The sequence below is a fragment of the Spermophilus citellus genome (assembly GCF_964194105.1).
Source record: "Spermophilus citellus genome assembly, chromosome: 9".
NCBI lineage: Eukaryota > Metazoa > Chordata > Mammalia > Rodentia > Sciuridae > Spermophilus > Spermophilus citellus.
The window spans coordinates 1,672,905-1,692,654 of NC_138191.1; the positions used below are offsets into that span (position 1 = coordinate 1,672,905).

At 53.1% G+C, this 19,750-nt stretch overlaps 2 protein-coding genes across 2 annotated transcripts; one reads left to right on the plus strand and one right to left on the minus strand.

Moving 5' to 3' along the window:
- Positions 1 to 506: 506 nt before the first annotated feature.
- Positions 507 to 1,610, plus strand: BOLA1 (bolA family member 1). Its single transcript, XM_081307084.1, has 2 exons — positions 507 to 680; positions 902 to 1,610. Exon 2 carries the CDS (start codon positions 905 to 907, stop codon positions 1,322 to 1,324), a length of 420 nt encoding a protein of 139 aa, XP_081163210.1. The 5' UTR covers positions 507 to 680; positions 902 to 904; the 3' UTR covers positions 1,325 to 1,610.
- A 1,623-nt stretch (positions 1,611 to 3,233) lies between these two features.
- Positions 3,234 to 16,979, minus strand: SV2A (synaptic vesicle glycoprotein 2A). The gene is made up of 13 exons (XM_081307019.1): positions 16,848 to 16,979; positions 12,530 to 13,472; positions 11,207 to 11,387; positions 10,315 to 10,466; positions 10,080 to 10,213; positions 9,399 to 9,488; positions 9,065 to 9,175; positions 8,803 to 8,891; positions 7,982 to 8,146; positions 7,647 to 7,780; positions 6,199 to 6,405; positions 5,485 to 5,644; positions 3,234 to 4,889 (listed from the first exon to the last, which is right to left on the minus strand). Exons 2-13 carry the CDS (start codon positions 13,146 to 13,148, stop codon positions 4,706 to 4,708), a joined length of 2,226 nt encoding a protein of 741 aa, XP_081163145.1. The 5' UTR covers positions 13,149 to 13,472; positions 16,848 to 16,979; the 3' UTR covers positions 3,234 to 4,705.
- Positions 16,980 to 19,750: the final 2,771 nt, after the last annotated feature.

Here is a 19,750-nt window from a genome sequence, read left to right on the forward strand (position 1 = left end):
AGAAGAGTATGTAAGTATATTTTAAAAAGTATACATCAAGTACTTAAAAATGTAAATATACGTTTAAACATATGTATAAATCATGGGTCTAGTGAAAGGTGGAAGTATCACTTTATACTATTCATCTTTTCTGTGCCAATTGTTTCAAAATGAGAAGATTTAGCAGTATATAAACATATAATATTAGGGATACTAAATAAAAATTAAGTGTACCCCTTGGGAAAAGCTCATCTTCTTACATATCTACTGAAAACTTGATGCGGCTCAGAGGCTGGGAGCCCCCGGTACCCCGGCCCCTCCAAAGGAAAAGCGCGCAACCCCCCCACCGCCTTAGCTGGGTGGGGCTCCACGCCGCGCTGCCCCCGGGCCACGGCCCGCCCCGCGCCTCCCGCAGGGAGTGGGAGCCGGAGGCGGAGCGGCGAGGCCCGGGGCCTGCGCAGAGGAGCAGCCCCGCCCGGCCGCAGGGACACGCGGAACTACAGGTCCCAGGAGCCCCCGGGCACCACGTGACGCCCGCCGGGCCCGCAGCGCGCGGCGAGGACGCGGTCCGACGTCGCCGCAGCTCGGCTGCAGGTAGCGAGCCCCCCCAGGGGCGCTGCGGGTGCCCGGGCCACCAGCTCCACCAAAGCCCGGAGTGCGCGTGGCCACCTCTGCAGCCTCTAGGCTCCTTCCCCGTCCCCGTAAGTGACGAGCGCGCCCTCGAGCCTCCGCTGCCGGTACCTAGCGGCCCGCGCACGCGTCACACAGCTGGGGGCGGGCGGGGGCCGCCGAGTCTGGGGTCCCGGCGCGCCCCCTGCGGGACCCGGGGCGGCTGTCGTGGGGAGGGCCGAGGGTCGTGGAGGCCGGAAGCTGGCCGGCGGCGGCCCTGCCTTCACTTCTCGCGTCTGCGTTTCCGTCCTAGCGGATGCCGATACCGAGTGGACACCGGTTCCAGCGCCTGGTCTCCATGGCCACCCGCGTCGGCTTGTCCCGCAGCAGCGCGGGACCCGGGGCCGTGGGTCCGGTCGAGGCAGCGATTCGTGCGAAGTTGGAGCAGGCCCTGAGCCCCGAGGTGCTGGAGCTGCGCAACGAGAGCGGCGGCCACGCCGTCCCGCCGGGCAGCGAGACGCACTTCCGCGTGGCCGTGGTGAGCTCGCGCTTCGAGGGACTGAGCGCCCTGCAGCGGTTCCGGCTGGTCCACGCGGCGCTGTCGGAGGAGCTGGCCGGGCCGGTCCACGCTCTGGCCATCCAGGCCCGGACCCCCGCCCAGTGGCGGGAGAACCCGCAGCTGGACACCAGCCCCCCCTGCCTGGGTGGGAGCAAGAAGAGCAAGAACACTCCCTGACACCAGCTAAGGGGGAGGACGGCATCCGAACGGGCGGATGGGGGTCAGCTAGTGAACCACGACCGCCTTGCCGTGATCTTTAGGGGTGTCCCATCCCGTCGGCACACTCGCGTTTAAGCGGAGGTCACACCAGTTAGCCCAGGAAGGGCGCCCACCCGCCGCTGCGCTCCCTGTGTACTAAGGAAGGACCGCCTAGCTGTTGCTGTTAGTGTTGACTTGCGGGAAGGAACTACACCTGTCCTGAGGGGGGGAAACTGCCCTGTGCATTAAAAGAGCTATTACCACATGACTGCATCGCTGTGTTCTGAGTGGCTATTGAATTGGTGCCACAGTTGGGTGTTTTGTTTGGTACTGGCGATTGAAGCCAAGGTCACTTGACCACTGAGCCACATCCCCAGTCCTTTTTTTTAAATTTTGAGACAGGATGTTGCTAAGTGGCCGAGGCTGGCTTTGAACTTGTGGGCCTCTGCCTCTGCCTCTGCCTCAGCCTCCCCTTCCAGAGTCGCTGGGTTGACAGGCCTGTGGTGCTTGCACCTGGCTGTTGTAGTTGTTCTTGAGAAAAAAAATATTTGTAGACTAGGGAAGTCAAAAAGGGATTCGTGGGGAAAGTGAACTAGTTTGATCTCTAAAGAAAGGTGGAATTAAACCAGAAAAGAGAGGAAAGGTGTTTCAAGCAGGGGAAAGAACCTCAGCAAAGGGTTAGAGGTGGGACTGAGCAGATATTAGTCAAGGCAGCGGTGACGGGCAGGAACACATTTGAATTTCATATGGGTGTAACGTTTGGCTTTTTAACAGCCTGTCAGTTTCCAAAAAGTGTTTGCTTATAAGGAAAAAAGAAAAAAAACTTTTTTAAAAAACCACTCAAGTGGGGGTTGGGGGCAACTAGAGAATAATTACAGAAGACAGAAACCTTTATTTAGCCCTTTTGTATATGAGCCTTACCAACATTACATCATATTTCTGAGGGGAGCTCAAGTAATATCTACATAAGCAGCTTTCTTATAATCTCAATGTGTAAATTATTAGAGAAAAAGTGTGGTTAACATGTATCTTGATAATTCCTGGCTAAAGAATTTTTAGGCTAGGGCTGGGGTTGTGGCAGAGCACTTGCCTAGCATGCATGAGGCACTGGGTTTGATCCTCAGCACCACCTTAAAAAATAATAATAATTTAAAAAATACTGTGTTCACCTCTAACTAAAAAATTAAAAAAAAATCTTTTTAAAAAATTTTTAGACTGCATCTGGTTGGGCAGTAGGGAATCATTGAAGAATTTTGAGTATGGGCATGCCAAAGAGCATTTGGAAACAACGACTGATCTAGCAGTGACGTCTGTGGGGGCTGGCATGGGAAGTTGGAGGCAGAGATGGATCAGGAGTGGAGGTGGGACCTTGGCTTGGAGGGCATCTGTGGGGATGGAAAATGAAGTCGTTGACCCGAGAGGTACCATGAAATCAGAAAATGGTTTGACTGGAAAGGCAGTGGACTAGAGTGATAGGGGAGTTTGAGATCAGCTGCAAGTAGTGCATTTCAGATTTCTTCACAGGGAAGAATTCCTAAGGAATCTTGTTCAAAATGTAAATTTGAGGCCTTCCCTGCCACCAAAAAAAGGGGGGGGGGTTGATCCCACAAGTCAAGAAGAGAGTCTGGAATCTATTTTCAAAGGCACACCAGAAGATTTGGAGGAACATTCCTTGTTTTCAAACCCAGGAGAGTTGACAGGGCTCTCCAAGGTGGGAAGGTCGAGATGGGGAGTATGATACATCTTGTTATCCTGGCCTCCAGATTGGAGGTGGAGATTGTTCTTCCACCACCATTTACCCTTCCAGGACTCTCAGAATGGACTTAGATGTAGGCAGAGGCAAAGATGTCGACACAGCCATTTTGGATTTTGAGGATTTATGTCCTTTTATTTTTCACCAGTATTGTTCATTTTTCACATCAACAGAGATGGGTTTAGGGTTCCCCAGGAGAGCGAGGAAGATGGATGGGTCTCCTGGAGGGTACAGGAGGGGGCTACGTCCAGCAAGTGAGGGGTGAGGGCAGAGGGCACACTCGTACCCTGGGCACTGGAGGAGAAGGCAGTCACCATCTGGTCGGTGTCACAAAATAGGAGAGTGACCATAGGGTGAGGGCACCAGGCGCAGCATGAGGAGGGTGAATCTGGATTTTCCTGTTGTTATTTTCACTTTTTCCTTTTAACTTTTGAACATTTTACAAACAGCTAAAAACTACGATACATCACAGCTACGGTAGGGTGGGAAGAGGGCACCAAAGAAAGCAGCCACACGTATTAGGGTGCACAGGGCAGCCTGACCTACAGAGGCTATTGTGGAGGGTGGGAAGGGGAAACTGAGGCTTCTGGTCCCCGCATTAGGGCCCCTCACTTGCTGCTGAGCCTCCCCCACTTCTAGAGAAGAGGCCAGGAGGGCCCCGCTTCCTGCCCCTGCCCCAGCGCCTTGTGCTTTGGGGTCTGCTGGACCACAGGCCTGCCTTCCCTTCCCCCCGGCCCCCTGCCAGTGAGGGGACCCGCTGGGGATGGAGGGGGCACTGCTCCTCCTACTCCAGGAGAGGCCAGGCTTGAGGGGACAGGCAGCCGCAGCCTCCCCAGGTGCCCTCAGGCCCCCTAGAATGCAGACTCATCCCCACGGCCCAGGTTCCTCCCTCCCAGGCCCAACCGAGACAAGATGAGGGAGTACTGCGGGAGGCAGGGTTGTGTGTGTGTCGTGGAAATGACCCTTAGCTTAGATTTTAGGACAGCAGAGTGACACCCCACCCCTTGGCACATACACACACACACATAAGTGTCCACACAGATTCACACACAGTCTAAGCTGCCTCAGAACTTAATATATAAATAAATAAGAATCAGAAAGTAATTCCATAAAACTCAGGCTTCAGGTTTACAGCCCAAACTGAGGGAAAGTGGAGGCCAGAGGGCTGAGGTTTATTGCTTCTCCCCAGCATCCATTGGGAGGTGTGAGAGGGCACACTCGGCCCTCGGACCCCAAGTTCTTTTGGTCCATGATCTACACCCCAGCCTCAGCCCCCGAGATCACTGCATACCTAGGCTGAGGGGGCGAGGGGAGGGGCAGGGAAGCAGGGGCCTCTCACTCGCACTGGGGAGAGGAGGGGGGCTCAGCCTTCTCTTGTGCAGAGTCAGGGTGGTAGGTGAGGAGTAGTGCTTCACCCCCAAACCCGGCGGAGAGCCTTCCCTGCAGTCCCTGCCCACGGGGTCACACACATGCACACGCACGCACACACAGCTAAGACAGGGAACCGGGAGCAAGGTTCCGGGGTCCAGGATGGCAGGTCAGGGAGGAGAAAGAAGGGAGTGTGGGTCTCACAGTGTGCCTGCCACCCCCAAAGCCCCAGAGACCCCTCACTGTAGTACCTGCCCCCGGGTCTCGGGCAGCTTCAGGGCCAGAGAGCTGCCGAGGGCAAGGGCGGCCGAGGCGAAGAGGATGGGGGCAGCCTTGGTGATGCCCACAAAGGAGGTGAAGATGCTGATCCCCAGCACGGCGGCCAGCTTGCACAGGGCATTCAGGAAGCCAAAGGCCGTGGTCCTGCCCAGGAGTTCCAGTGCCACGGAGGGCAGGGCCCCGCAGTGAGGCAGGGAGGAGCGGGCGGGCAGAGAGATGAAGTGGAGGAAGATGGAGGCAGTGCACAAGCGGGAGAAGGAAGGATGGTGAGGCAGGAGAGGGAGGGGACAAGGAGGGAAAGAGATCAAAAAACTAGGTTAATATTCAAGACCACCAGGAGCAGATACAAAAGCTCCCAGCTGGGTTTTTTGTTTGTTGGTTGGTTTTTTGGTACTGGAGGTTAAACCCAGAAGTACTTTACCACTGAGCCACGTTCCCAGTCCTTTTGATTTTTTATTTTGAGTCAGGGTCTCAATAAATTGCTTAGGGCCTTGCTTAGCTTCTGAGGTTGGCCTCAAACTTGTGATCCTCCTGCCTCAGCCTCCCAAGTCACTGAGATGACAGGCATGCGCCACCACCCCTGGCCAAAGGTACCAGCCCTTAGAAGAGTAATTCCACGGGAACTGTATCCTCCCACCCCTCAAGGTGTTCTTCCTCGTCTGCCCTCTTCTTCACACCACTTCTCATCTGCCCTCTGGGCCCTCAGCCTACTGCCCTGCCCCCACCACACTCCAGCTACCTCTTGTCCGAAGGGTAGAGTTCAACGGTCAACACGTCCAGCGCGTTCCAGGATGCAATGCTGACCCCCCCAAAAAGGCAGAGCAGAGCAATCATGGCCGACTCGCTGTTCCCAAAAGACAGGAAGAAGCAGGAGACACAGGACATCACACTGGAGCCGGCTGGAGCCAGAGGAGAAAGCGAATGAGCTGGCTGCAGTGCCATCGGTCGGTGCCATCGGCAGCTCCGAGGCCGCCCAGCATGAGAATCTTTTCCCCAGGCAGCCAAAGGAGGGCTTCTCACCTGTCCCCAGCGCCCATCACTAGCCGTCATGGTTCAGTGCCGACTGTGGGCCAAGCTGCCTGACACTGGTTGACATGCATCAGTCTAATACATCAACACCAGGAGGCAGGTCAGGTGTCACTCCCCTGTGGCACCAGACAGCCAGGCTCACGAGGCCACCTGCCTAGGTGGCAGTGCAGCTGAGACTCCTACTCCTAACCTCACAGCCTGGGCCCTATCTGTCCTGCTACTCTGCCTGCCTCCTGTATCCCCGAGAAGCTTCTGGGTCAGGCCCTCCCATTCCTGCAGCAGCCCCTGGAGAGCAAATGTGAGAGAGAGAAGTGCTCTGGCCGGTCTCTTCAGAGAACCGGAGGAGAGGCTGACCACACTCCCCCAGCCCCTGACTCCCCAACACGCTCCGACCTAGACCGCCACCACGCGCCTCTGCCCGTACCGAGCATCCTGAGCCTTCCAATCTTGTCCATGAGCAGGGCAGACACGATGTTTCCAGGAAGCACTGCCAGGGTCCCGAGGAAGCTGACAAAGTACACCATGTAGGCACCTTCTCCTGTCCCTGTCACGTCCAGTGGGCAGCCCTCCTTGTTGTGCAGGAATGTGCTGTTTACCAGACGGCTGTTCACAAACTTGTACTCAAACAGGTCTGCGGAGGAAGGCCGAGACGAGGCAGGCGGTCACGCCATGGGAGACAGAGGCGGCCGCTGCTCCTGGCACAAGGCTCTGGTTTTGTGGGGTTTCGCAGGAGGGGGCTCTCAAAATGTGTCCAGACACTCATTGCAAAACAGTGAAAAACATCACCATGGGAACTAGGCATTGGTATGAAAGATAATGACCCTAACCAAACACTGACTGTTTCCAGTTACTTGTCTGTTCTTTGTGTTCACCTGAGCCGACCAGGAGCAATCACACTACCTAGGTCTACAAATCTTTTTCTAGGGGAAAAAAACAGACGGTCAGACCGTAGTAGCTGAAGAACCAAAAATCCTATCTACTATTTTCTTTCTGCAAGGTGGGAAAAATTCACCCAATGCTCCGTGTAGAAGTGTGATTCCTCAATCTAGCTCACAAGGACGGCACTTCATGTGCATACAGTTTGAGAATCGCTGTTAAAGAATTACATAAATATAATGATTCCCAACATTTTTCCCCATCAAATATCCTTTTTATTGTTTTCTTTTTCCCCCAGGGATCCTGTTTTGAACTATTTTTGCCTTCTTCAAAAGTAGCCAGGTGCGGTGGCACATGTCTGTAATCCCAGAGGCTCAAGAGACTGAGGTAGGAAGATCACCAATTCAAAGCCAGCCTCAACAACTTAGCAAGGCCCTAGGCAACTCAGTGGACCCTGTCTCTAAATAAAATATTAAAAGGGGTTGGGGATGAGGCTCAGTGGTGAAGCGCCCCTGGTCTAAAAATATATGTGTGTGTGTGTGTGTGTGTGTGTGTGTGTTTATATACACTGGTGGGCATTGTGGCACATGCCTGTAATCTCAGCAACTCAGGTGGCTGAGGTAGGAGGACTGAAAATTCAAAGCTAGCCTCAGCAATTTAGCAAGACCCTCAGCAACTTACTGAGAGCCTGTCTCAAAAGAAAAAAATAAAAAGGACTGGTTATGTGGTAAAGGGCACCAGTACTGAAAAAATATATATATTTAATACACTGAATTATTATAATTCCAGCCAAAAGCAAAGGAACTTGATATCTTTGTCAGATATTCTATCACAGAGAAATGTCCAATACGCATTGGGTTTTCCAGATTATTGGTAGTGGCCACGAAGCTCCCATGCCAGCTTCCCCCGGGGCTCCTGAGGGCTTCAGGTTGAACACTAGTGAGTAAGGTTCACTGTCCTGTGTCCAGGTGGCCCCCCACCAGCTCCCCACCTTACCAGTGTTGTAGAACACGGTGCTGATGAATGTGCAGTTTCGGAAGAACGTGTTGCTGGATGTGACATCCTCAAAGTAACACTCTTCAAAGAGTGAATCCTCAAAGGACACCGACTTCAGACGCAGCCCAATGAACCTGCAAGACCAGGGGAGTGAGACAGTCCCCTCACCCCATCCTCGGCTCTTCCTCCAAGACTTCCTTAGTGGGGTAATGGGCAGCCCCCACTAAAGAGAACTAGGTATTTGCCCCAGACCACCTTGTCTTGAACTCCCAGATTCATCAGAGACAAGGGGTAGAAGGGACAGGGGAGGAGGGAAGTCTAAGGTCCCCACATACTTGTCATTGAAGTACTGCCCCCCTCGGTGGATCTGATTCTCCAGCGTGAAGTTAAAAGTCACATGCTCTACGCGCTCCCCAGGGAACACTTTGGTGCGGGCCGCGTAGTCCACCGCCTGAAGATGTCGGATCATGTCAGGAAACCAGACGGTCAGACCGTAGTAGCTGAAGAACCAAGGGTAGGGATCAGGACAGATTAGACATCAGAGCCAGGCCGTGCCGACTGAGGGAGAAACAGAGCTGGCCTTTATCAGGACCCTGTTCACCCCAGCCCCGTCTCACATCCCTCCCTTCCCAATTACGTGCTTCAGGCGCTCTATGGTCTTGTGTGCAACCCACGGGACTTCTTACACACCTCAAGCGTTTGGGCACAATACCTTTATTTTATTTATTTATGTGGTGCTGAGGATTGAACCCAGGGCCTCACACGTGCTAGGGGAGTGCTCTACTGCTGAGCCACAACACCAGCCCCCCTCCCATCCCTTCTTTAGGATTTAGATTCCTACTCCGACGCCCCAAGTGTTCCCACAATGCCACCATCACACTGCTCTATCTAGCTCTGTCAGGATGTCAACTCCATGAGGACTGCGCACATCTACTTCAGTCCAGCACAGTACCTGCCCAAAACAGAAACTTAATTCTGCTCATCCTGCAATATGTTTGTTGAATGAATGAATGAAGTAGAGAAATTGGATGGCGCGTCGGGGGATGGGAACAACACCTTCCCTCGTTATTTGTCCCCTGCATTTCCATTTCCCCACCTCTCTCCCAGTCCATGCACCACGACAACCACACATGTCACATGCCCACTCACTCCTTACCTGAATGACATGGTGAACCATACACCCATCATCATCAGAGTAATACGTCGGTATTCTGGGCCGAAACAAGAGAGAAAATTCCCCCAAACCTACCAGAGCAAAAGCAGAAGGTGGCTGCACTAACTTCCAGCATATACAGACCCCGTTGTTCCGCCCTACCACCTCGCTCCAGTTCCTGTTAAACTCTCACACAGGCTCAAGCCCCGCCTTCCTCTCCACGCCCTCCCTCCCTGTCCCTCTCCACCATCCCATCCCCAATTACCTGCCCCCCCAGGCTCAGGGCCCGGACCCCCCAGCGCTGGTACCAGGTCCCTGTGTCCGACTGAATCTCAATCAATTCATCCTCCTGATGAATCGTCTTAATGTGGGTCACCTGGAGTCAAAGGAAGGGACGAACAGTCAGACACTCTATTTCCCAATCCTGTCCAAGTGCCTCAGTTTCCCTGCGGTAGCAAAATGGGAGACAGAGAGTGGCTATGACACCCAAGAATGTCACCAAGGTAGAACATGGTTGGAGAGGTCTAGGAAAGTGGACAGAAAGGGGCTAAGCAGGGCAGAGGCTGCGAGGGCTTGGGGGACTGCTGGGGGGGACTTACTGAGAAGACCCGCTCCGGGTGCCCCTTGGCCCGCATGTTGGTGTCGTGGACCTGCTTCAGCACCATCCAGGCTTCGTCATGCTTCCCGTTCTAGAGCCGCAAACATGAGCCCAGCGTCCAGGTCAGCCCCCTGACTCAGGGCTGCAGATCCCTGCCCCAATCTAAAGACTGCCACCCCCAGACAGTACTTAAATTCCGGCCCCTGGGCATGCATCACCCCAAGCTGGAGCCAGCAAGACACAATCAGCCTTGGGCAAGAGTGTAGGGGACAAATGCAAGCACAGATCCTAGGGACTCCCTGGTACGTGGAGAGAGACAAGGGAGATAATGAGCAAGTGTGTAGTTAGAAAAGGCAGCACCTGACCCTGCGGGACCCAGGTGTTGTCTGAGAGGGAAGAAGGGTAGGAACGTGCCCTATAAAGCCAGGGCCAGGGCCAGGGCTCCTGACTGCAAAATCTGAAGCCACACATGGCTGGACGAGTCCCTGTTTCTCCACCCACAGAATCCCTCTGGAGAGACATTCCAAGGCAAAGGAAGCAAGATAAGTCCCCAGAGTGCGGATCCTTGAGGAAGGAAAACAGCCACACAGAGCACACAAATCCCACGTGAGAGTTTCAACAGGGGGCCCTTGTTGCCCTCCCCCCCCCGGCCTCACCCCTCACCCAGCACAGCCCCATTCACCTCCAGGAAGAAGCGGGGGCTCTCAGGCTGCGTGGTCAGAGCCCCGATGGCAAACACAGATGGGAAGGCGCAGACAAGCACGAAGACCCTCCAGCTATGAAACTGGTAAGCAGAGCCCATCTGAAAACTCCATCCTGGCAGAGACAGGGTCATGGCATCAGCAGGGAGGTCAGAGGCCGGGGTGGGGGGGGCCTCCCACCACAGGGGAGTCCAGGGCTGCCTCTAGGGCTCCTACCGTAGTGGGGAATGATGGCCCAGGCCATGGCAGCCGCGTACACTCCGCCAATCATCCAAAACATGCAGAGCCAGCTCAAATGCTCCCCACGTTTCTCCTGGGCCAGGAACTCCGAAAAATAGGAGAAGACAATGGGGATGGACCCTCCAATCCTGGACAGCATTTTGAGAATTTAGCATTAAAAAGTGGCCAGATTCCCTATTCCCTGCCCGTGCTCTGGATCCCCAAACTCCTTTCACTCTAGACCTAATTTTTCAGCGATTCCATCTCACACATAATACCCCACAATACCCTGTCACCACCAGCCATCAAGCACACATTGTTGGGGCAGTGGGAAACAGACAAGTAGGTCTCAGAGTCAGGGAAGGAACAAACTTTGACTCTTGAGGGTGACTCCAGAGTTGGGAAGGAGGGAAGATAACTGCAGACAAGGGGAATCTCCAGAGGAAAAATGGACCCTGAGGAGTCTGGGGGCAGGTATTGGGGAGCAAGCCCGAAGGGGCCTGAAGACAAGGCAGTGGGGTCTCCGGGTGGTTGGGGAAGTGCAGTAGAGCTAGGACAGGCGTCAGACGCTTAGAGATGTCGATGACCGCAAGGTCTGTGGCCAGATGCAGGAGGTATGTAATAACTCCAGGGTCACGAGGACACAGGGTTGAGACTGAGGACCAGAAGGAGAACTGGGAGTGGGACGGAGGGCCCCGGAGTGGACCAGGCACGGAGACAGCACGTTGGACAGCAGCACACAGGGGAGCCAGCCTGAAGACAATCAGGGCGGAGAGGAACTCCTTCCATCCACACATACGAAGACCTAGCTGAGGGGCCTGACACTGCCAGGCCTCAGGATTTAACTGTGACCACAGCACAGTCCTGTCCTCAGGATGCCGACACTCACCCAACCCCAGAAAGGAGACGGCAGAAGAGGAAAGTGCCGTAACCCTGGACGAAGGAGGAGAAGAAGGCGAAGACACTGTTGACCGAGAGGGAGATGAGCAGACACTGCCTCCGACCCAGCCGGTCGGCCAGACCTCCCCAGAAGAAGGCTCCCACCATCATGCCCAGGTAGACGATGAGGCCTGGAGCCGGAGAAAAACACACAGGAGGGGTGTGAGCAGACACACCTCAATTCCACCCTTCGCTGAGCACTAGGGGACTGAAACTGCAGCAGGACACACCCAGGACCTGAAGAACTTCTAGAAGCTAAGTCGACCCAGAGACCAGAGTGTGCGAGAGAAGATGGATTGTGTGAGTCAAGAGGAAAGGTCATCTCCACAGACCAGTGGTTCAAAGGCAGGAATGCAACATGTGGAAACCCCGAGCTTTACTCTTCTTCTCTCTCGTTTCCGTCTGTCTGTCTGTCTGTCTGTCTCTCTCTCTCTCACACACACACACACACACACACATCCTGGCTCAACTAGATGAAAGAATGAATCTGCCTGTATCCCCAGATCCCCCAGGTGTGTGAGTGTGTGGGGGGGTTCTTCCTACCCTCCCTGCTTTGATGCCCTTGAAACATCAGAAGGTCTCTCTTGTTTCTTGCGAATGGAACTTTGATCCCTTTAATCTTCCCAGGAAATCCTACACACAAAACCCATTCTTTATTCCTTCTAGTCTCCATACTTCTGGTCCTAAAACTCCCCAGATTATTGCTTCCTTCATAAAATCAGTCATTATTGATCTTAAAAATCAAATATTCCAAACTTTGCACTTTAACCATACCCAAACCCAACCCCAGGGAGAAGAGACCTGTCCAAGGCACAGCAAGACCTAGATCCTTTCTTGGTCAGTCTAAGGGGTTTCCCTCTTCCAGGTGCCCTTCAGGAAAGGGCATCAGAGACCACTCAAGGCCCTGGGACACTCCCAAGTCTGAGTGAGAGATGTGGGAGTCCCTACCCCACCACCCCAAACTGACCCTCCCCCCTGGACCCGGGAGTTTGAGTACCGCTTCTTGTCCCCCGTCAGGGGATGAGAGCAGGATAACAAGAGGAAAGGAGAAGAAGAAAAGGTGAAGCAGTTGCCCTCCTACCATCGCCACCTCCTGCAGAACTCAGGAAGACACCGCTACCCATGGGCCCCAGCCCCTCTGTCACACACCACTTTCCTGTCCCAACCCCAAGAAGAGGGTGTGTGTGAGGGACAGTGCGGAGGCTCCGCGGGCCCTCTGATGCTCCTGGGAAGCAGGACTTCCCGGATCCAGCGGGAAGGAGGAGGTGCTTACCCAGCATGCCCTTGTTGGAGTCAGACAGGCACATGTCCTTCTCAGCACTGGGCAGCACAAAGCCCACCACAAAGACCTCCACGCCATCAGCCATCAGCGCCAGGCCAAGCACAAAATAGAGTGTCCACTGGAAGCGGCCATGGCCGCACTCCCGCAGGATGGCTTCATATTGCTGGGCCAGTTCTTCTCGTTCTTTCCGCCGCTGCGCCTCCCCGCGGCCAGGAGGGCCCTCCCCATCACTCAAGTCCCCTCTCACTCCGGCCAGGGGTGCCCCATCCGCCATCCTCTCTCCTTTGCCCCCCGACTCGGCCCGGGGGATGCCCTGATATTCGCCTTCGTAGATCTCGTCGTCCTCGTCGTGGCCCTCGGTGGCATCGCTGGAGGCGCCTCCCTCCTCCTCGTCCGGGGCCCCTTCTCCACGGTCATAGCCGCCGGCCGGGGCCGCGTAGTCGTCGTCGTCGTCCTCCTCCTCGAAGCGGGAATAGGACCTGCGGGAGTATTCATCCTGGACCCGGTCCAGGCCCTTCACCACCTTTTTGGCCGCCTGCTTCTTGACCTCCTTGGCGATGTCTTTGGCCCCACGGATGAAAGCTGCCCGGTCTCGGAAGCCTTCTTCCATGATGGGGCTTTCGGGTGCTTCACCGGATCTGCCTCCCTCTCTGCGGCTTTTTCAGAATCTTGCTCAAGGATTTGCCGAGTCCAGAAGACCCCCCTCCCCTGCCCCTTACTTAGAGGACTTCGGGTCCTGTATCTCTGGGCTTGAAATAAAAGAAAATAGGGCCTGGCCAGGGAGTGTCTAGGAGGGAACAGGGAGACTCTGGTCTACACTCGGTTCAGGCAGGTGAGTGGGGAAGCGGGGTAGGGCGCAGGGAGGGGGGCCAGCCTGGTGGGGCTGAGCTGGACGGCCAGGATAACTGCTTCTCCTCCAGGAAGCTCTGGAGACCTAGAAAAGGAAGAGAGAAAAAGGAGGTTGTGAGTCCCAGGGTGGTACAGAGGCCAACACAGAGCCTCTCTCAACCCAGAACCCCATCTGGACCCTGTGGAGCAGAGAGGTGCTCAGGACCCGGGAGGAGATGGCTGTGATCCTTGAGCTTGGAGGGCAGGCCCATGGGATTTGCTCCAATCACCTACCCTGAGCCCTTCTCCACCCTGCCTCACATTAAGTCAGAGCCCTTATTTCATCCCCAATCTGCAAAGATAAAAAGGAAATAGAAGAAACCAGAATTCCCTTCTCTAGCCTGGTCTGGGGTTCCTGCTGAGGGCACAGCTTGAGGAGGATGGTCGGGAGACCAAGCTCCAACCTGTTGCCTTCAGTGCCCTTTTGGCATCTGAAGGTGGGGCACAGTTCTTCCCTCAGGCTCCATGTTTACAGGCCTCCTGAGGAGAGGGTTCTCCCAACATTGCTTAGCGAGTGAAACCTCAGCTTCCAGAGTCAGATGAACCTGGGTGTGACTTTCTGCTTCAGTGTTTACTAGCTAAGTGAGTCAGCCACGTTTCGAATACCCAAGCCTCAGTTCCCGCTTATCTAAAAATGGGAAAGTAAGGATTAATTGACATAATGCATGTAAGTTCCTTGTCATGGTACCAGGCACATAAAAAGTAATAAATAAATACTAGCTTGTACTATTGTGGTGACAGTAACATAGTGTGATGCACTGTACTCCCTTACAAGGTCCCGAAACAAAAGCCATGTCTGGATACTCTTCAGGGTGATCAGCAGAAAGGGACATGATCAAGGGGAATGCTAGTTCAACACAAAGTGCATGACAGGTAGATCACCTAAGTTGAAATCCCAAACACTGCCACTTGGTGACTGTTCTTAGGCAGGTTGCTTCACCTCTCTAAGCCTCAGTGTCCTTATATTGAAAATGAGGATAATAAAATTGGGAGAATCTCTATTTCTCAGTGACAGTATAAGAATTTAATCTCATAGTAGGTATCAATGTTAGTCTTCCTTCCTCCTTGTTGTATTGGTAAGTGTCAAAGAAGCAGGAGGCAGCAAGGGACAAGCAGGGGTCACACTTAGATACTGTTGCCCAGTACCCTCCCAGGAACCCTCTGACTTGGTTTAATTCCAGCATCTGGGGCTGGAATCTCCCTTCAGACAAACAGGGGAAGATCCAAACATGGGAGACTTGGAACTGAGTAGGCAAGAGGTAAGAGCAAAAGCTAGGAAAAGTGATGACTGGCTGCTGCCACCATCCTTCAGAAGGTCCTACATGGGGCCCCTTTCATTGGTGGGAAAGGAAATGACTGATCAAACTCCTACATTGCTAACATTGAGGTCTGCGGCCTGTAGTTGTACCTCATTCTTCCCTTCCTAATCCCCCTAATCCTTTCTGCTTCTCCACCAAGAGTCAAGGAAAAAAAACTCCACAAATACCGCATTGCGTAGGTGGCTGGTGGAGACTGAAGGGGGCCTTGGGCCTCCCCCCACCCAAAAAAAAGACATCTTCCAAAGGGCGGCATGGGCTCACCCCTTTCTGTCCCAGGAAACAGGAGAAGCAGGCCAGATTCAGATCCGAGGTCGTCCTCTTTAAAATACTCTGCTCCTTCTTCTGCTCCCACCCATCCAGGGCCTTCTTTAAATGTCACACACACACACACACACACACACACACACACACACTCACAATCTAGTCCCAGTACAAGAGGGTAAGTAATGCTATGTGACTCAGAAAGAAGCACTGGCAATCACAGCCTTACCCCCTCAGGACAGATGTAAGCAGTGGACCACAGTGACCAGAAGCAGTGACCCCTATGTCACCTTCTTTTCTTGGTGGTTCAGGGCCCAACCATCCTCCATGAAAGAAAGGGAATGGTGGAATCCCCTCAGTGCATGGCAGTTTGCATCCCCTTCCTTTCTCTCCCAACCAGGCTCTGCCCCCAACCCTGAGGGAAGCCGATGGATCCACCAGGAGCCATCCCCTGTGTTTGTTGACACTGTTTACCCCTGAGAGGTGCGTGTGGGGTAGGGAGGGCTCACCAGCCAGCTCCCCTGGGGCCAACAAACCCAGGAGGGAGAGGAAGAAGACAAATTCTTTGAGCTGGTGAGGAAGTGGTGCTATTTTTAGCCCCAAAAGCAGCACAGAGTGGCTAAGCCTGTAGAAGAGACAACACTTGCAAAGGTTGGAGGTTAAAGAAGACAAGATTCATGTTTACGGGTCCCTTTAAGGCTGGCTGGCTTCACCTGACCAAAAAACGTGCCCAGATTTCTGCAGTGGGTGTAAAGGGCAGATGGGAGATCTCCTGAGCAACTGCTTCCCTTCAAGACAACTGGCACCCCTCATCAATCCCCCTGGCTCTGGGGGCCACCTGATCTCCAGCTCACCCTACTTCAGGTGACAAGGTCATTAAGAAGCAGCCACTTATCAAAACATCTGGGGGTGGGGGTAGGAGTAGATGTGGCAGATACCAGAACACCCCTCCCTATGACAGCTAGGTGACTGGGTCTCAGCCCCCACTCCAGGACCAACACGGCTGTTCCTCCCTCCCCACATCCTGTCCCCGCTAGGAAGATGGGAGCATCCACAGTTCTGAGGGGGGGAAATGAAGGTGTCAGCTGAGAAGGCACCCAGAGCAGTCACACAGAGAGGCAGACAGGCAGGGACCTAAGGAGACACCTGCATACACAGGGCTTGGAGAATGCCCCTACCAGCATTCTTGGTTACCTCCACCACCGCCCCAGCCCTAAGGGATGAGCCCCTGGAATTCACTGAATGGCTCTTCCCAGGGCCTCCCCACCCTTGGTTCTAGACAAGTGCCCACCATCACTGGCACCCCCACCACCAGAAGTAACGCCTTCCAGCCCCTCCACGGGGCCTCGACACCTGGTCCTTGCGCTCTCGGTGGTCCCATTCTTCATTCCCCTTCCCTCCATCCTTCACCTGCCCTTCCTCCCGGCCCCCCACCCTCCCAAGTCCAGGCTAGCAGACTGAGGCAGCATCCATTCTCTGGCCCCAGCCAAGGTCATTTATCATTCATGGGGGGGGGGCAGTCCAAGTGAGGAGTGGACTGGAGTTTGAGGGAGCCCCCTCCTACCCAACAACCCCCCACTAGGTTAACCTCCGCAGAGAGGGTAGTGGGGATCGGCCAGGGAGAGAACGCCCCTCCTCAGCACATGCATGCACAGCTCCGTACGTGCGCACCTCCGGAGCGGCACAGCGGGATGCAGGTCCAGGTCCATCACCGACACCCCCACCCCTAGAGCGGGGGTCGGCCGCCCCCCAGAAGCAAAGCCTCGGAGGATAAAATGGCTGCAAGACAAGGATGCTTCTGCCAGGGGCGGGATGGAGGCGAGGGATGAGGAGGGTCTCACCTGCCTGGGTTCCCCGGTACGGGGGTCGGGTAGGGCGGGGGTCCAGCAGCGGGGCTGGGGCGGCAGCGGCGACCGATCGCGGTCGCGGGGAAGCGGCACTGCAGACCTCAGCAAACCCCCCACCGCCACCACGCTCCGGCCCCGCCTCCGCCCCGCCCCCCGCCCCGGACTCGGGAGAGACCATTGTGGGGGGAGAGATGGGGAGGGGACTCGGAGGACGCGGAGAGGAGGAGAGGTCTGCAGGGGGCTGTCGCAGGGACAGCAGTAAATGACACACAGCCCTTCCCAGTCCCTTCCCTGTAAAAGGTGAAAGAAACTAAGGAAAGACAGAAGCAGCGATGTCAGAAGACGGATGGGAAGTGGGAAAGGAGGTGGCGAAGGAGGCAGCCTCTTCTTAGCACCCCAGCCCCAGGATGGCCAACCCGGGATCCCGTGGGTTCTTGCTGCCTTCTCCACCACTGTCAGGCAAACTCCTTCCCTGCCACCCTCTCCCAAGTGGGGAGTGTTCAATCTTCCCCTCTACCTGGCTGTTTTAGTGAAAGTAGAGTTAACAAGGTGTGGTTTCTATCCTGAACGGCCAGAGGCAGACTCTGGAACCCTGCCATGTTTTCCTGCGGAAACAGTCCAGACTATTTGTCTACAATGCAGACTCCTCATCTTATCATCCTCCTCCATTCGGTGGGTGGTAGCAGAGGGGGACACAGGAGAAACTGAGTGAGCATTTGGAGAAGGTGAGGGTTTTTTATAGGGCTGACCAACTGGACATTTCCTCTACCATACTTAAGCTCCAATAACTCAACAAGGGGTCCCCTCGATTCCCTTCTCTGCTTTATTTTCCTCGCCTCACCCCTATGCATATATGCATGGAGGACTGGATTAGGTTCGGTTCTTTCATCTTTCCTTTGCCTCTGTATGCATAACCTGGACTCAAGAGATCCAAGATATACCACTTGGTGACATGGTATGTCCATCCCTGATGACCATTCTCGCTCCAGAGGCAACAGGATATCTGGTGATTTAAAAATGGGCACCCTCGATGTTTCTATTCCAGGTAAGGCCTTAGGATCACTGACCAAGGGCTCTGACCTGGGTTCTGTCTTCTAACATGCTGTTTATTGGCTCTGGGCCAAGTTCCATGCCCTTGTTTTTTGTCTGGAAAATGGGGTGTCTTGGACTAGATGTTGCATCAGGTTCTTTTCAGATTTAAGAGTGTATGATTCTGCTTTATTAAATGTGGCAGTTTCAGAATGCTGGAGTATATTACATAGAGAAAGCTGACAGCCTATGACTAAGGAAATCTCACAGGTGACATTTGACATGTTGACTTTACCACTGATAGAGATGCGGGCCTGAGTTTTGTAGGCTCCAAAGCTGGACTTTGGAAACATTTGTTTATGCCAACAAAGTTTACAATTTGCTGAAATACAAAGCCATAATACACATTTTCTATAAAAATGTAACTGTTACTCAGACTGATAACTCATGTTCTCTTCCTGCATCCAAATCAGAATCATAATGTCGATGTATAGATAAATGCACAAATAACATACCTCCAGCAGACGACTTGTATCTTTAATGGCATCTGGCCATCCCCAGTAAGGACTCATGCCAATGGGTCCAGAAAACTCTTCTTGGCAAGAGTATCCTCACCTCTATTCTACAGGCAGCCCTGCCAGTGCTCCTAGATGACTGGAAATCTGATGGCTGAAGCAGTTTTTCCAGGATAGTACTTGGAACGGCTCTGCCCATGTGGGCTTCAGGGACTCTCCTTTTACTAAGCTTTCATTGCAGATCCTTCTTCAGGTAGATACATTCGTTATTTAAATATGTTAATATTTCCAATTAGGTTATAGCTATGTTCTGCTGGCAGGAAGCCATTTCTTCTCTTTAAAGGTGGATTTGTATACTCTGCCCTGATACATTACTTGCTAAAACAGAAATATTGTAGGGGGCTGGGGATGTGGCTCAAGCGGTAGCCGGCTCGCCTGGCATGCGTGCGGCCTGGGTTCGATCCTCTGCACCACAAAGATGTTGTCTGCCGAAAACTAAAAAATATTGAATTTCTCTCTTTAAAAAAAAAAAAATATTGTACTCTTAGAAGTACTGTACCCATCTCCAGCTGCCATCAGCACAGAGCCTTTGTAGATACCATAAGAATGTTAAATGAATAAGAATGATGCAGAACACCTTTTCTGCCTAGAGTTTAGGAAAGTTCATAGTTACATAAACCACAGGGAGCTTCAAGAAGAGGGTGATAACAGGATTGCATGTGGTAAAGAACAGGGAAGTAAATGACCTTTGGGTTTGATCTCATTGCTGAAGTCTTTGAGCAGATTTAAATATGATGGAAATTGGGTTTGGAAGGACTAAAAATAAGAACAAAAATAGGAATAAGAAGAGAAATAAATTGCTCTTATTTAACCTCTTCCCCCCCAAAATAAATAAGATACAAGATGTCTGAGAGTAAAGAACAGGAAAAATAAACATTTATTTTGACCCAAATTGCTAATTTTAACGTTTACAATTATGAAAGACATTTATATGGTTCCAAATGAAAGCCACATTAACAGTATATTCCGAGAAATCAAGATTCCCTCCATATTCTCTCCTTTCCCCCAGGGATTTTTTTTTCTCTCCTTTTTAAAAATATAAACAAATACATATATATACTGTCCCTTATATAAGGTAGCTCAGCATATGTATTTTCTTTATTTGATATAACCCAGAGATCTCTCCGGGAGACATCTTTTTTTTTTTTTTTTTTTTTGGTGGCAGGGATTGAACTCAATACCTCATGAATGCTAAGCACATATTCCTATCAGTCAGCTATATACTCCCAGCCCCTTCCTCATTCCTTTTCACAGCTGCACAGTACTCTATTGTGCACTTACCAGTTTATGCAA